General features: G+C 32.9%; 1 protein-coding gene across 1 annotated transcript in view; it reads left to right on the forward strand.

Annotated features, from left to right (window-relative positions):
* The window catches only part of LOC141835007 (uncharacterized), a 22644-nt gene that overhangs the window by 263 nt on the left and 7638 nt on the right, over positions 1 to 14743 (forward strand). Inside the window, exons 2-4 of the mRNA XM_074722423.1 lie at positions 233 to 380; positions 2076 to 2180; positions 4451 to 4534. Of these exons, the coding sequence (XP_074578524.1) occupies positions 233 to 380; positions 2076 to 2180; positions 4451 to 4534 (337 nt within the window). The remainder of the gene's footprint in view (positions 1 to 232; positions 381 to 2075; positions 2181 to 4450; positions 4535 to 14743) is intronic.

Below are 14743 nucleotides of genomic sequence, written 5' to 3' on the forward strand. Positions count from 1 at the left end.
CCAAATATGTTATTACTGCGATTTGTAGTGCCTTTCCTATAAGGTCAACGGAGACTATGAGGCTTATTGTTTCAGCCATCATTGGAGTTGCTATAGGATACTTAGTAGGCATTTCATTTCCCACAGTTAACATAACCAAGGTATAAAGGAATGATTCTCTTGCTACATTGTTTTTATTTGAATTTGATGCTATGGGATAAAGTCATAGAATATTTGCTGCCTAAATTTGCAGCTTACCTTTCCCTTCCAATATTATATCCTACATTGAAGACAGGAATTCAGGCCTGACAACTCAAGCTTTGTTAAACCATGCTTGGAATTCAGCTAATAATAATCAAAATAGAAAGAATTCTACATCAACTACAACAGATAGCTTAAAGGTAACTTTTTTTTTGATAAAAAAATAAAAAATTAAAGGTAACTTGCTTCTTTAGCTGGTCATTGGTGCATTTGTATTTTGTTGATTTGATGTTTTCTGTACTTATCTTTCTATTGAGTATTTCTTTATTGGCAATCTTCGTATATACAATGCATGAAGGAAATAGGAAGTATGTGTTTTTTTACTTCGTTCTACAAGTTGGATAAAACATATATTCTTTGAGGAGTTTTAGCTTTGTTTGTTTTTAGGAACAAATGAGAGATGATGTAACACATGAAAATGCATAAATAGTCAGACTACATTTCTGTTTGTTGGTTTATTAACTGCAGAAAAATGCATAAATGGTCAGACTGAATTTTCTGTCTGTTGGTTTACTAAATGCATGCAAAGCACAACATAATAGAAATAGTTAGCTTATTATTTTTTAAAGAAAATTACGATTGGAAGGATTTATAAGCAATCCAATCTAAAACTCGATGACACTTATGCAGGAAATTTCTTGATACTTCAGCACAAACTTCACTTGATCATGTGGAGATAACAATGGCATTTAGGCAGGAAATTTCTTAAGACTTTAGCACAGACTTCACTTGACCATGTGGAGTTAATGAGTATAAAGTGATATAACTTATAATGTCATTTTAATTATATTTAATTATGCAAAGAAATTACTAAAATATATAGTGAACAATGTGCATTTTGCAAGAAATATATAATAGTAATCCATAAATTCTGGTTTTGATATTGCAATATAACAAATTCATCTACATACAAATCTAATAACAAGTTATTATAACTTATTATTAACTATGATACTTCAATACATATATTTCAATGGAAGTGATGAGGGATGCAACTGATTATGAAGTTGGTTAGATCAAATCCAGCTTGAGTTTAAAAAAAGGTTGATGAATTTGTGAGGTTTAAGGACAAACTCGTGAAAAAGTATCTTAAACCGAGGAAGGGGAGCCTTGGCGCAATGGTAAAATTGTTGTCGTGTGATCTTGTGGTCACGGATTTGAGTTGCGGAAATAGCTTTTTGCAATGCAGGATAAGGTTGTATACAATAGACCCAATATAGTTTGACTCTTCCTTAGGACTCCGCATTTGTAGGAACTTCGTGCACCGGGCTATCTTTTTTTTAAATTGAGGATAATAATTTCTTGATGAATTGAGATTAATATTTATTCTTTTTCTATCACGAAAAAGCTGATGAGTTAAATTCACATACAAGTACAACTACTAAGTTTTCATAACCATATCATGTAATAGTTATTTTCCCTCAACTAAACTGGGAATAATATACCTTTTCCCATCAACCAGAAGGAGAATGAATCTGCTAAAGCTTATCAAAGTTGATGTTGTTTGTGGTATTACTATGGCTTCCTATAGTTATTCTGTAATTTGAAGGATAGTAGAGTTTGCTACATCCCACTTATGCATATGTGAGGCAGATTTGGGGAACCATAACAATCAATTATATAAATAATTAGGATTAATTACAAAGATATTTGATTATGCAATTGACATCTTTTTTTGTTTGTGCGTTTCGTTTTTAAATTTACACACTTCATTAGGTAGTAAATATGAACAATTTTTTTTTTTCCAATTGCAATCTCTATGTAGGAGTGAAGGAAAACTAAGTCCAAATCAAATTAATTTCTAACATTTTATTCTTGCTTTGAAATTATCTCAGATTTATGTTCCTTCAAATCCGAGAGGTGCAGAAAGATTACCGCCTAAGATTTTGGTGCGAGAATCAGATTTTTATTTGCGCAGATTGTGGGGAAATCCAGAAGAGGTAGGCAGTTATCTCTGAATCACTCTTAAAATATTTTTTTGTGCATATCCTTGTTATTTAGATTTTTTTCCTCTAGGTATCCACCATGTTTAGACAAAGAGCTTAATTGGATTGTCTTACAACGATTCCACTTATATCTAGTTCTCCCAATAAGTGTGAACACTTTGTGGCTAAAGTCTTACTAACTCTATGGAATGAGTAATTTATAAGAAGTTAATGATAGGATTTGATCATCCTTCTATAATCACAAATAGAAAAAACTAAGATAAAACACATGTAAATTGAGAACATATAAGATCAAACAGGAGAACTCAGAAATGCTACATGGTTTAGTAACAACGTCTTCATCCACGATCTCATAGAAAAAAGATATGATTAGGTTGCCTAAATAATATCATATATGAGGCCATTCCCTTTTTATACATACACATAGACACAACCAATATGGAAATGCTACAAGGTTCAGGTAGATGAGTGAAACAATGTCAGAGCATGGAAAACTATAGACCCATATACACTCTTGGTAAAAATGTCCTTGGGCTAAGGTGTTGTTGCTACAACCATGGGAGGGGCATTTCCTTAGTATAGTATAGTAGCGTGCCACCCTTGAACCCCTGACAAGCTCATTGGGAGTTTAACCCATGTATGCATGGGCTTTTTGTAAATGTTATTTAGTTATATCAAGATATTCTATCCAAAATATGATAAACTTATCACCCTTACCTTTTCTTTGTATTATCATTATCTTCTGTTAGTATAAATGAAATAATTTTACTAAAGAAAATAGTTGAAGACCTAATTATTGTTTGAATAAGAATGATAAATTGAATTTTTAGAAAGAGTAAATATGAATCACCATAGTTTTAAAAAGTGGCTTAGGTGGTTACTTAGGCAGTTTTGCCAATGAGTTGCTTTGTATATTTGGTAGTTAGTTACTAGGTTGCCCTTTTAAAAAGTAGCAAAGGTGGGGCCATCTATGAAATCTTGGTAGTTCATGTGGTCCGCTTAGGTTGTCCATGTGGGGTTGAAGAAAAAACATCCATTATAAACTATATTTATAACTTTTTATAAGTTGCTTGGTTAGTTATATTTGATATTAGGATGACACTAATTATAAACTATTTATGTGCTTTCTTATAATTTAAATTTATGATTATGAATTATTGTATTTTATATTTTGTTATGATTTTCATTTTCTTAGTTGCATTATGAAATTTAAAATATTTCATTATTTCAATGCTCTATCTTTATTTGTGATTGTAAACAAGGATAAACTTATTATATAATATTAGTCATGCTTAATTTAATTTTCTTTTTTTTTCTATTTAAATACTATTTTAATGCCGACAGCCTAAACTTCCACCTAGGTGCCCACATATAGCCTAGGTGCTAAGCAGTGGGCCAACTAGCTACCACTTGGAACTTCCTTTTAATAGAAGTATAATTTGTGAAAACTAATTTACAACCCATACATTACAATATAGCTCAAGAGATTTAGCTTAAACAGATTGCTATAGACCTCCATCCTAGGACTTATTTCATGACCTCCAGGTACACTGAGTGAATAAGATAAATAGCTGTGGTTGATGGTGATGATATAGATTTTTATACTTGTTATGCGACAACTGGATAGTAGGGTAGGTTAGCGCCAAATCCTGAACAAACAATTTTTAGTAGATGTTGAATGTCTGCATGATAGCAAAGTAGATGATTCTAGATCTTGTAGCATGCATTGCCTATAACACAAACTGCGCTAAATTTGAGAGGTTTCATGGTCTTGCATTGCTAGTCAGCTCTCTTGAGAGCTTGTCTGTCATTAGTAGCCATTAGCAAAATGGGATCTTTAAGGGTACTTTGCAGGTCAAATTAATGTAGGTCCAAATTGATGAATGCTGCATTTAGATTGTTTCGTATGTTTCCCTTATTCATGTTATCTATTTCATAATTTTGTTATACAATTGGTATTTTTTATACTTAAATCTCTATTTTTTTTTCACAAATAGCACTCTGCTTTTGCATATCCTGTTGCATGTATATGATAAGCATGCCCCTGATTCTTGTCCAAAGGTAATAATTAACCTTCCATTATATCTGAAGACTTATTGATTTGGTGCAGGATCTCTGATTTCAATATTCTTCATTGTTAAAATACAATTGTTCACCTCTTCTCCAAGATCATTAATGACTTCTGTAGACTTCTCATTTTCATTGTCATTATTGCATAGCTCTCTCAATGGAAGCTGTTTATGTTGTGTAAATGAAATGTGCAGGATCTTATCATTCAGCCAAAATATCTTGTGACATTCACAGTTGGATATGATCAGAAAAAGAATATTGATGCTGCAGTTAAGAAAGTGAGTAATCATTCATGACCTTAGAGGCTTGGGAAGAAGGTTTTCAGCAATTGTGCATCTTTAACAATCATTTGCATTTCCATGCAGCAAAATAGCTTGTTATTTGGTGATTTCTAATAAGTTATTTAAAATTTCTTATTTGCATTTTTATCCCACAATGGGTGCTTTCTTATATGAATTCTCTACGTAATTGGTTGACTAAATAGCTTATGTTGATAGTTGCAGATTCTTGACACAGGATTATTCTTGTTATCATACATGAGGAGTCATCAATTGTAGAAAATCATGTGATTCCTATTTTAAGAGCTAGTACTACACACAGTCACATGCTGCCTTTTGAATCAAGGTGGGGTTTTGGATTACTTTTTAAAAATGTGTATGGGATTTTGGATTCACTTTTTCAAAATGTGCATTGAATATCCAATCCCAGTTTATAAAAAAAAACTTGAATCCTAGTAAACTAAATTCCAGCTTGATGTAACTTTCTAGGGTTGTAGATTAATATTGTTGGAGGGAGAGTGAGATGAGGAGAGAAAAGAAGAAAAAACAAGTTATACAATGAAAAGACATAGGGCAATGTTAGTGGAGAATCATGGATGGTGATACGCATAGAAGGGTACGATAAAGAAAAGATAGAGCGAGATTGCTAGTAAAATGCTATGAATGTGTTGAAAGAAGTTAGTGTAGGATCAAATAACGCAGCTAGAGGGGAGTTGAATAGTTGATAATCATTAAATTAAGGTTCTATTTTCTTGCAAGTACTCCTAAAGTAAATGCTAGACTTATCAAAAATTTCATCTTTGTTTATTAGAATCAAGGATATGAATATGAACACAAAGAAAATAATAAAAGAAACAAATACAAGTAAGAACAATGCTAACAAAAGAATTTAACATGGTTTGGATCTCTTGGTCCTATTCCACAGTCTATTGATTTAGTAGGTGAATCATCCTACTCTGGATGGTAGCATATGGAGGCTCCCTATGAGATCCAGATAGGAGTACCTAGAGGACTCGAGCTACACTTTTTGTGGGTTTCAGGAGGAGACACAAGAGCACCTCTTCTTAGACTGTGCCCTCTATTGTGGAGATATGGCAGTGGATCAGGGAGTGACTATATATGCATCATGACATGCCCACCTACAGGAGGATGCTTCGAGTCTTCAAGTATTCCTACCGTGGACCTGGGTTTTGGTGAAGGCTCGTCGTCTTGCTGTTTCTTCTATGATACACTATGTATGGCTGGCAAGGAATAATTGGTTGTTTGAGGGGGTTCGGATAGACGTTGAGAGTATCTATAGGAGGGTATAGGTGCATGCGTTTCTGTCTTTGACTGTCTACTCGGACCTAATGCTGTATGAATAGACACCTAAGACCTACATTGTACATTTTGACGCATATACACATTCACATATTTATCGATCAAAATAAAAGTAGGTGAATCATCCTTTGAAAAACCACTATAAATATCTCCTTTGCAAAAGACATAAACATCTCCTTTGCAAAAGGCCGAGAAAGCATATAGTTAGTTCTTGATAGAAGATAATAATGTAAATTTAAAAGAAAATAACAATATTTTTCTTTTCTCTACGGATTATATAATAAGCACAAGAGAAACTTACTAGACTTCAAGCTTAGTTGATTTCAAGCTCTTAGAGGCATTGGAAGCTCTTAGGTACCAAGAGAATTAGATAATTTCTTAAAAATATTGTTATAGTTTTGTACTTGTTTTATTTTGAGGTCCCCTTGTAGACTAATTTATATATGTGCCCAACCCCAAATATGTGGATAAGACAATTTAAATGATTACTTTTTCTTGACTTTAGTCAACTTAAATCAATTTTATTCGATTGAAACATAGATTAAGAGGCCTTATCAGCCAATAGTTCAATGCTAATTAACTCAAATGCTAGTTCAATTGACCCAAACCAAGTTCAAACAACTAAAACGACTAAAACAAGAAGTTTATTTGCTTACGTTTAGATTTTCATTTGGCTAAAAACTTCTCTAGTTGACTTTAATTTTCCATCAACTCCAACAACTAAAATAACAAACTTAATTTCTAATAGATAGTTTTTCAGTTGACTATCATATGAAGATTTCTCTAGTTGACTCGAGCTCAACAAAGAGCACTCTATTTCAAAGAGTTGACTATCCAGCCAACTCAAATAACTTTAGTTGATTGAGTCCTCCCTCTAATGGACCAGAGCCAAAACAAAACTTTTCTCTTATGAGAAAAACATTTATAGCTGACTCCTTAGCTAACTCAACATTTTAATTGACCTCTAATTGATTGAATTTGCTTGAAGATCTTGACTTAATTGGTTGAGTCCTCCCTCTAATGGATTGGAGCCAAAACAAAACTTTTCTATTATGAGAAAAACATTTACGACTGACTCTTTAGCTAACTCAACATTTTATTTGACCTCTAATCGATTGGATTTGCTCGAAGATCTTGACTTAATTGGATCTCAAACGTTGGCTACGAATAGAACTTACTATTCATTGGTCATATAAACCATTAGGTTCTCAAAAATACAAACCCATATTACATCTTATAATCTCTCACAACTCACATATTTTAATGTCTTTGATGCTATTGATGCTTCTTGTCCATGAATGTATCGCGCCGGGCCTTTAGTTCCTCAAATGGATCAAGCCCTCCAAGTTTACTCAATGCTATTCTTCACATTGCCTTTGAGGTTACCTTGTTTTGGGCCTTTAAAACATTGAACCAGCAATAACTTGATAATGTGAGCATAACTCGACCCTATCAAGTTTCAATCTTTTCTACTCCATGAGTAACCTACTAAGTTCGTGGTCGACATCGACCTCTTAGTCTAACAATCTACTAACTTAGCTATGGATTTAAATTTCGTGCTATGTTGGCTGTTATAGGCGGAATTTATCATTTCACCCGCTGAACGACAATGACACCATGTCGGCACCACAAGGTTGTTGTGACCTTGCAAGGTCGGGGAGGGTGCCACGACCCCCACGACGGTCCTTCGTGAGGGTGTGGAGTGTGCCATAATTTTTTTTAAGGTTATTTTTTTATTTTTTAAATAGGCATTTTTATTATAAATAAATTGTTAATTATAAGATTGTTATATAGCTGCTAATTATATATAATAGTTATAAACATAATATATTATTAATAATACTTGTAAAATATTAAGAATTATTTTATCTAAATTTTTTCCAAAATATAATTCCTAAATATTTCAAATAAAATTTTAAAATAAAAAATTTACAAATACATTTAAAAAATAATTTAAGATCATCAAATAATTTTATAATTAACTTTGAGTTTTTCAAATAATTTTATAATTTTAAATTTAGTTTTGAATTTTGAGAATTATTTATTTTTTAAAATAAATTTTAAATTTATTACTTTTAGTTGTAAAAATTTAATAGACATTATCTTATGAGAAAATATTGAAAAATGAACTCAACACCTAAAATATAACATCAATAATAAGCATATATAATAATTAAATATGAATAAAATTAATTTTTAATTAATATACAGTTATATTTAAAAATTAAAAAAAGTATCGAAATCGTATCAGCATGACACAATATGATACCAAAATCATATCATTCCGATTGTGAATCGAAACACCAACACGATTCAAAATTTTAAAAATTTAATAGACATTATCTTATGAGAAAATATTGAAATATGAATTCAACACCTAAAATATAATGTCAATAATAAGCATATATAATAATTAAATATGAATAAAATTAATTTTTAATTAATATACAGTTATATTTAAAAATTAAAAAAGTATCGTAATCGTATCAGCATGACACAATACGATACCAAAATCATATCATTCCGATTGTGAATTGAAACACCGACACGATTCAAAATTTTATACCTTGAACTCAACCTCATCGAATTAGGAGTTTTTTAAACATCATGTGCAATCCGTCAAGCTCCTATACACACTTGATGCACATGTTAGAAACACAAGATAAATCTAAATTGAAACCCTTTGCCAATCACTTCAAAACAGCCTAGTTAAACTTGAACTCTTGGGGCATGATTGCACCAACAAGTAGTGGTGGTGAAATGGTGAAGTGGGGTAGGTAACGTTCTATAGTAAAAGGACGGTGAGGGAATAAAAGAGGCACATGAGGAAGAAGGGGATGGAGAGAGGAAAGGACATGAGTATAATGATGGAGGATCCCCCCTTGTAGGCGTGGTTTGAGGATGAGCTAAGTGGAAACTAGTGGGCCTATTGTGACTTGGTGGTTTGATGAGGTTGAAGAGTGATTGTCGAGTTGAGAACTTGGTCAGGATATAACTCCCTTCTAGGATGTTAAGGGGCAGGAAAGAATCAAAGAATATCTTAAATAGATAAGTCTATGCTTGAGTTTGCCATAAGAACTTCGTAGCTAAATGTGCTCATCATGGAGAAATTTATTAATGGGTGACCATTTGAGAAGCTCTCCTAAGTCAAATTTCACTTCATAGACAAAACTATAAGGTCAATAGGATGGGATATCTATCAAAGTGGACAATCCTTTTAATGTTAATTGAGTACACGATATAAGAGGAATGGAGTTTTGGCCTTTATGGGTCTATTTGTTTAAATATGTAGCTCTAATAATTGATAAAATGAAAAATTGAGCAAAAAGTTAAATTAAGATGCTATCAGCATATTTAAAGATGCAGATTAAATTGATTAATCTTGAAGGATGAGTGGGTGATGAAAGAAAACTCTATTTCATATAATTAAATGTTGTAGGCGCCACCTTAAATATGTTTGGTGTAGGTGTCTTCTTGTAATTTTTATATCTTTGATGATGATCTACCTAGGGTTTGATGTGTGGAATGATTTCCCTCAACATAATATTTGATCCATCAATACATGTAATCAGTGATGATGATCTTCCATAGTGAGTGTGTTATCTGTGCAAGTATTCCCCTTTAATTCTATCTTTTGATGTTTGGCAATGCGTGTCTATGTCAGCACCATCACCAAGAGCTATCTCCCCTTCTTTTTCTGGCAATGCGAACATTGGGAGCTCCTTTGCAACATAAAGCCAGGCATTTGTCTCTATCTCCATCTTTTTATTGTGTAACAAGCCCTAAGGGAGTTTAGATCCTCTATTGATACCAATCTTTGCTTTGTTTGTGCATGCCATCTCATGAAAGTTTTCAGTTGATACATAACTCCTCTCTTGATGCCTTCATCTTATGCGCATCTTTGAGTTTCTAGTCGTACATTTCTCTAGTGTCATAGAGTGTGAGCAATTTGTGAGTTCTTCCTTTGACATCACTTCGTTCTATTTCTTTCATCAGCAAAATCTTCTCTAGTCTTCATCTTCGCTACTAGAGTCTAGATTACTGCTTTTCTTCCATGTGATCAAGAGGAGATTGAGTACTTCATTTCTCTCTTAACTAGCTCCCAAGTGAGTCCTCCCATGGGAATACCTAGCACCAATCCAATCTACTATAGTAGCTAGATTAGGACTTTGGCCATCATCATTTCTAGCTCACTATTTCTCTTAGGTTGACAAGTAGTTTTCTTTCCAATAAACAGTTTTCTTTCCAATAAACATCAAAGGAGTAACAAAATTTTATAAAAGGGGGGGAAAATATTGGATTCCACCTTCACTCAACCACCTTAGTCTAATTCCATTATTGTTCCAATAGAGTTGTATATAAAGCTTTATGCTTGCAAAAGTAGCTTTACTTCGTGTCTATCTTGTACTTCTAGGTTGCCTCATGGATTCTAGACATGGTGTTTCTTAACATAAATTGTAAAATTGTTTTATGCTCTTATAGCATCAACTCATCCTATCAATTTTATGATAGCCAATGAGCCTTGCTTATTAGTTAAATGTATTAGAGGTGATTTCCTGTCACCTATATTATATTTATCTTTTGTGTTTCATATTCATGAGTTTCTATCGAACTTATCATTATTAATAAACACACTAGGGTATTGAATTATTCTATTATCTTTGATGCTACTTCTATTTCTATTTAAGATGCAAGGAGAGACAAGTAAATTGGTGTCAAGCATGTTTCTCATGAGTTGTATTAGCTAAATGTGCCTCCATTGTCTGTCTCTAGCTACACGTTTACTCTAGATTCATTATTGTCTTTGATCATCTTTTTTTTTTTTCAAAACTTGAAGTAAATGTTTTTCAATGTACCTAATTATTAAGTTCTTGAATGTGAATAGTAAGTCCCCTTTCTCTAGCAGTGTTTATACGCATACTTTTGCACCCTTAGGCATAGTTGATTAAGATGTTTAGGGTTCAAGCCGAGGTAACTTTACCTTTAATTTAAAGTATTTTGTCATTTTCATCTATGATTATTCTCGAATAGTGCCGCCTTTTTGAATGAAAGATCATTTTAAACTTTTGCCTCCCCCTCCCTCCCTTTTATGAAAAATTAATTTGGCATCTCTATCAAGTATCTATTTAGTGAATGCTAGGAAATACATGCCTCACTCTTTTTTCTCATTTCTATTAACTCATGGTTATGCCCACATGCACTCCAGTAAAGTGGTGTAGAAAAACAAAAGAACCGACATCTTATTGAGATTGTTTGAATTTTATTCTATGGATGCACGTGCCTTTTCCTTTTGAAGAGGTACTATTCTTAGTACATGTTACCTTATTAACCATATGCCATTATCCACTTTTCACATTCTTTCCACAAAAGGTTATATATTATCTTTCATTATAAGTCTTTGGATATACTTATTTTGTTCACCTTGTGTCGTATGGCTGCGATAAATTATCTTCATGAAGCATTAAGTGCATTTTCTTAAAATATTGTTGTGTTAAAAAAAGTTATTGTTGTTATTCTTTTGAGACACATTGTGCCCATAGTTTAAAATTTTGAGCCGTATCGGAGTTTTGATTTATGATCGGAACGATATAGTTTCGGTATCGTATTGTGCTGATATGATTTTGGTACTTTTTAAATATAAAATATATTAATTAAAAAAATATTATTATAATATTTGATAATATAAATATTTACTATTAGATTAAACTAATATTTTAAAAATTAGAATTGAGTAAAAATTAATTTAGGATTAATTAAAATCTAGATAGAACGATTAGGATTAAGTAAGTTTAAATTAAATTCATATTTAATTTATTTTAATCAGTTAAGAAATTTTTTTGAGAAAAGAAATAAGATTTTTTTAAAAATGAAATACGAGAAAGAAGGAGAAATAAATTAAGAGAGGAAAGAATTAATCATTAAAAATATAAAAAAATAAAATTGGAAAAAATTGTTTGTTAAAGAAAAAATAAATTAAAAAAGCCTTGCGCGAGCCACGAGTATGGCGGTGATGGGGCTCGCGTGGCCATTGTAGCGGTCACGGACCTCGCACGAGGCCTTTGCGGTAGTCGCGGTGACTCACGCAGCCACAGGCCTCGCGGATGCCTCGCGCGAGGCCTTGCATGGGGAGGCGTAGGGTGTGCTGGTGTAGTTGTTGGTTGGTAGAATGAGATGTTTCGCTCATGTCATTGGGTATGATACAAGATTTTAAACCATGGTTGTGTCTATATCTTTCCTAATTCTAATGTGTTGTTTTTCAAGTTAACTCCCTTCTTTTATCCTTTATACCATTTCCGAGTGTCGCTGTAAGAATCTGTGCAAGAAGTTCTTCTATTTTATATCTACTCTATTTTATTTTGTACCTTAATCTTGTGACCTTTCTCTTCCTCCTTTTGTTGTTGATCCGCCACCTAAGGTACCTTGCTTACAAGTATATAGTGGATATCCGAACCATAAAGACACACCAACACCTCACTAAGACTCTCCCACTCTCCATCCACCACTCTTCATTTTGGATCCTTCTTCAGATTTGGGCATCCCATTTTCTTTTACAAAAGTACTCATGAGTCTTTCACTTCCCATCCATTATGTATCTCTATGACTTAAATACTCTTTCTTCGTGTCTTCTTTATCCTCATGGGCAGTTTTTATGAATGTTTCAAAGGAACTTTCTAAATCAAGGTGGTGATAGATTACGATTGGTGTTCCAGAGGCACTTAGGAACTAATCTCTAGGGATGCCCTCCGTGCATTGTAGATCGGCTTTCTTACTTAAGTGTCCACTAGATGCTACTATTGATCGACTTGAAACTTAGTAGCCAAAGTCTACATGTAGATTTATAGTGTAAACTAGCCAAGAATAGTGAATTTTGTTGCTTTTTCTCTCCAGTTGTTGTCTTTCATTAGCCTCTTCATCAATTTGACATCAAGAATGCTTTTCTTTATGTTTTTTTTGAGGTTTATGTGGAGCAACCTATGAATTTATTGCTTAAGGGAGACTAGACTAGAGTGTAAGCTAAAGAAGTGTTTGTATGAGCTAAAGCAATCTTCGAGGCTTGGTTTGAGAAATTTGGTTTAGCTCTTTAATAGTATGACATGATCAAGAGTATTATAACTCATTTAGTGTTCTACCTCATTTCATAGTTTGGAAAATATAATTCTTATTGCTCATATAGATGATATTATCATCATAAGCGACGACTCTTACATGATTACAAAATTGAAAGATTAGCTCCATTAGTACAGAATAAAGATTTGGGTAACTTTAAGTACTTCCTTGGTATAGAGATTGCTTGCTTAAAAGAAGATATTTATATCTTACAATATATCTAGGAGACTCACATTCTAGGAACTAAATCTATAGATGCTCCTATGCATCCTAGTGTTTGATTATTATCAAGACAAGGGAGCCATTAACAGATCAAGGGGAAAAAAAAGGATTGTAGAAAACTGAACTATCTTATAGTCACTAGACCTGACATCCTATTTGCTTATTTAATAAATCAATTTTTATAAAATTTGTATTATGATCCTTGGCTGGTAGCTACGAGATCCTATGTTACTTGAAAGGTGTTTCCAAGGAAACTGTTTTATTTCATGGCAGAGGCCATCTTTAAATTGTTGGCTATTTGATGCAAATTGAGCATGTTCGCCTTTTGATTAATTATCTGTGTAGTTATAGGCATGGTTTGAAGTCTCATCGAAATGTATCATTCTGATAGATTACAGAAACTAAATACTACTTGGCACTAAGACAATGTCTCCTGTGTCGTAGCGTTAATCATGTCAACGAGTATCAATTCATGTCAATATTTGACACCCCTTAGCATATTAAAATTGAGATAATATTTTATTTTTATAGCTTATTTCCATACAAGATAATGTCAAAATTATAACATTACAAATGGAAAACAAATATTGAACTTAATTATGTAGTTGTTTATTTTTTTTCTTTTTCTTCATCTCTTTCCTCCTCCCACCTCCAATTTACTACTGGCACCATGCATCATAACGTCGGCACAATATATATTTAGATAAAGCTCATTGGTGGTGGTCTATGTGGTCAATTCTAAGTAGTTAGGACCCATAAAAGTTGTTGTCTTTGTTCAGTTGAAGTTTAATTTCTAAATGTAAATACGTTGGCTGGGGTTTTTTTAGGTCAACGCTGACCATAGATTTTATAGGGAAATTACATGAGTCTCAATTCGGGAGCCCCTTTAGACCTTATATTTCAGGATATAAAGCTCAATGATGGTTGTCCATGTGGTAACAATAAGTAGTTAGGACTTAGGACACATGATTTGTTGTTTGGTTTACTTTTTATTTCTGAATGCAAATTGGTTGGCTAGGGCGTTTTTTAGGTTTTCATTGACCTTAGATTTTATGGTAACATAAGTGATGAGTCTCAACCCGGACCCTCTAGACCTTAGATTTCAAGCTGAGGTAGAGCCCTTGTTTCCTAGTAAAGTGGGACAGTGTTTTTCCCACCCGTAGTAACAATTGAGTTTAAGCATATGCTTGCATTAAACCATCATATTCCTTGTGAATGACTTGTGGGCATAGCTGTCAGCACTAAGATTGCAATAACAGGATAATAGCAATAAAGAGTGGATACTTTGTACAGGAAGGTATAACACTGTCCAAATTGAATGAATGAATTGATATTGAATCTCCTGGTTGATATTTTGTACAGGAAGGTATAACACTGATCATTTCCGAGCAGTATGGATGGCATTTCCAATGTGCAACAAAAGTGGACTATGTACTGGGCATCAGTACTTAGTAATGGAAATGCAAATCTTGTTTGGCCCTGTTCTTGAAACCATTGGCACTCTATTGAAATTCAATCCAGGTTTATTTCTTTGATATAATGGAAGTGTTATCAGTTGGA

This window comes from Curcuma longa, chromosome 9 (genome assembly GCF_044706935.1).
Source record: "Curcuma longa cultivar G26 ecotype Majalengka, Jawa Barat chromosome 9, ITB_CL_G26_1.1, whole genome shotgun sequence".
NCBI classification, from domain to species: Eukaryota; Viridiplantae; Streptophyta; class Magnoliopsida; order Zingiberales; family Zingiberaceae; genus Curcuma; species Curcuma longa.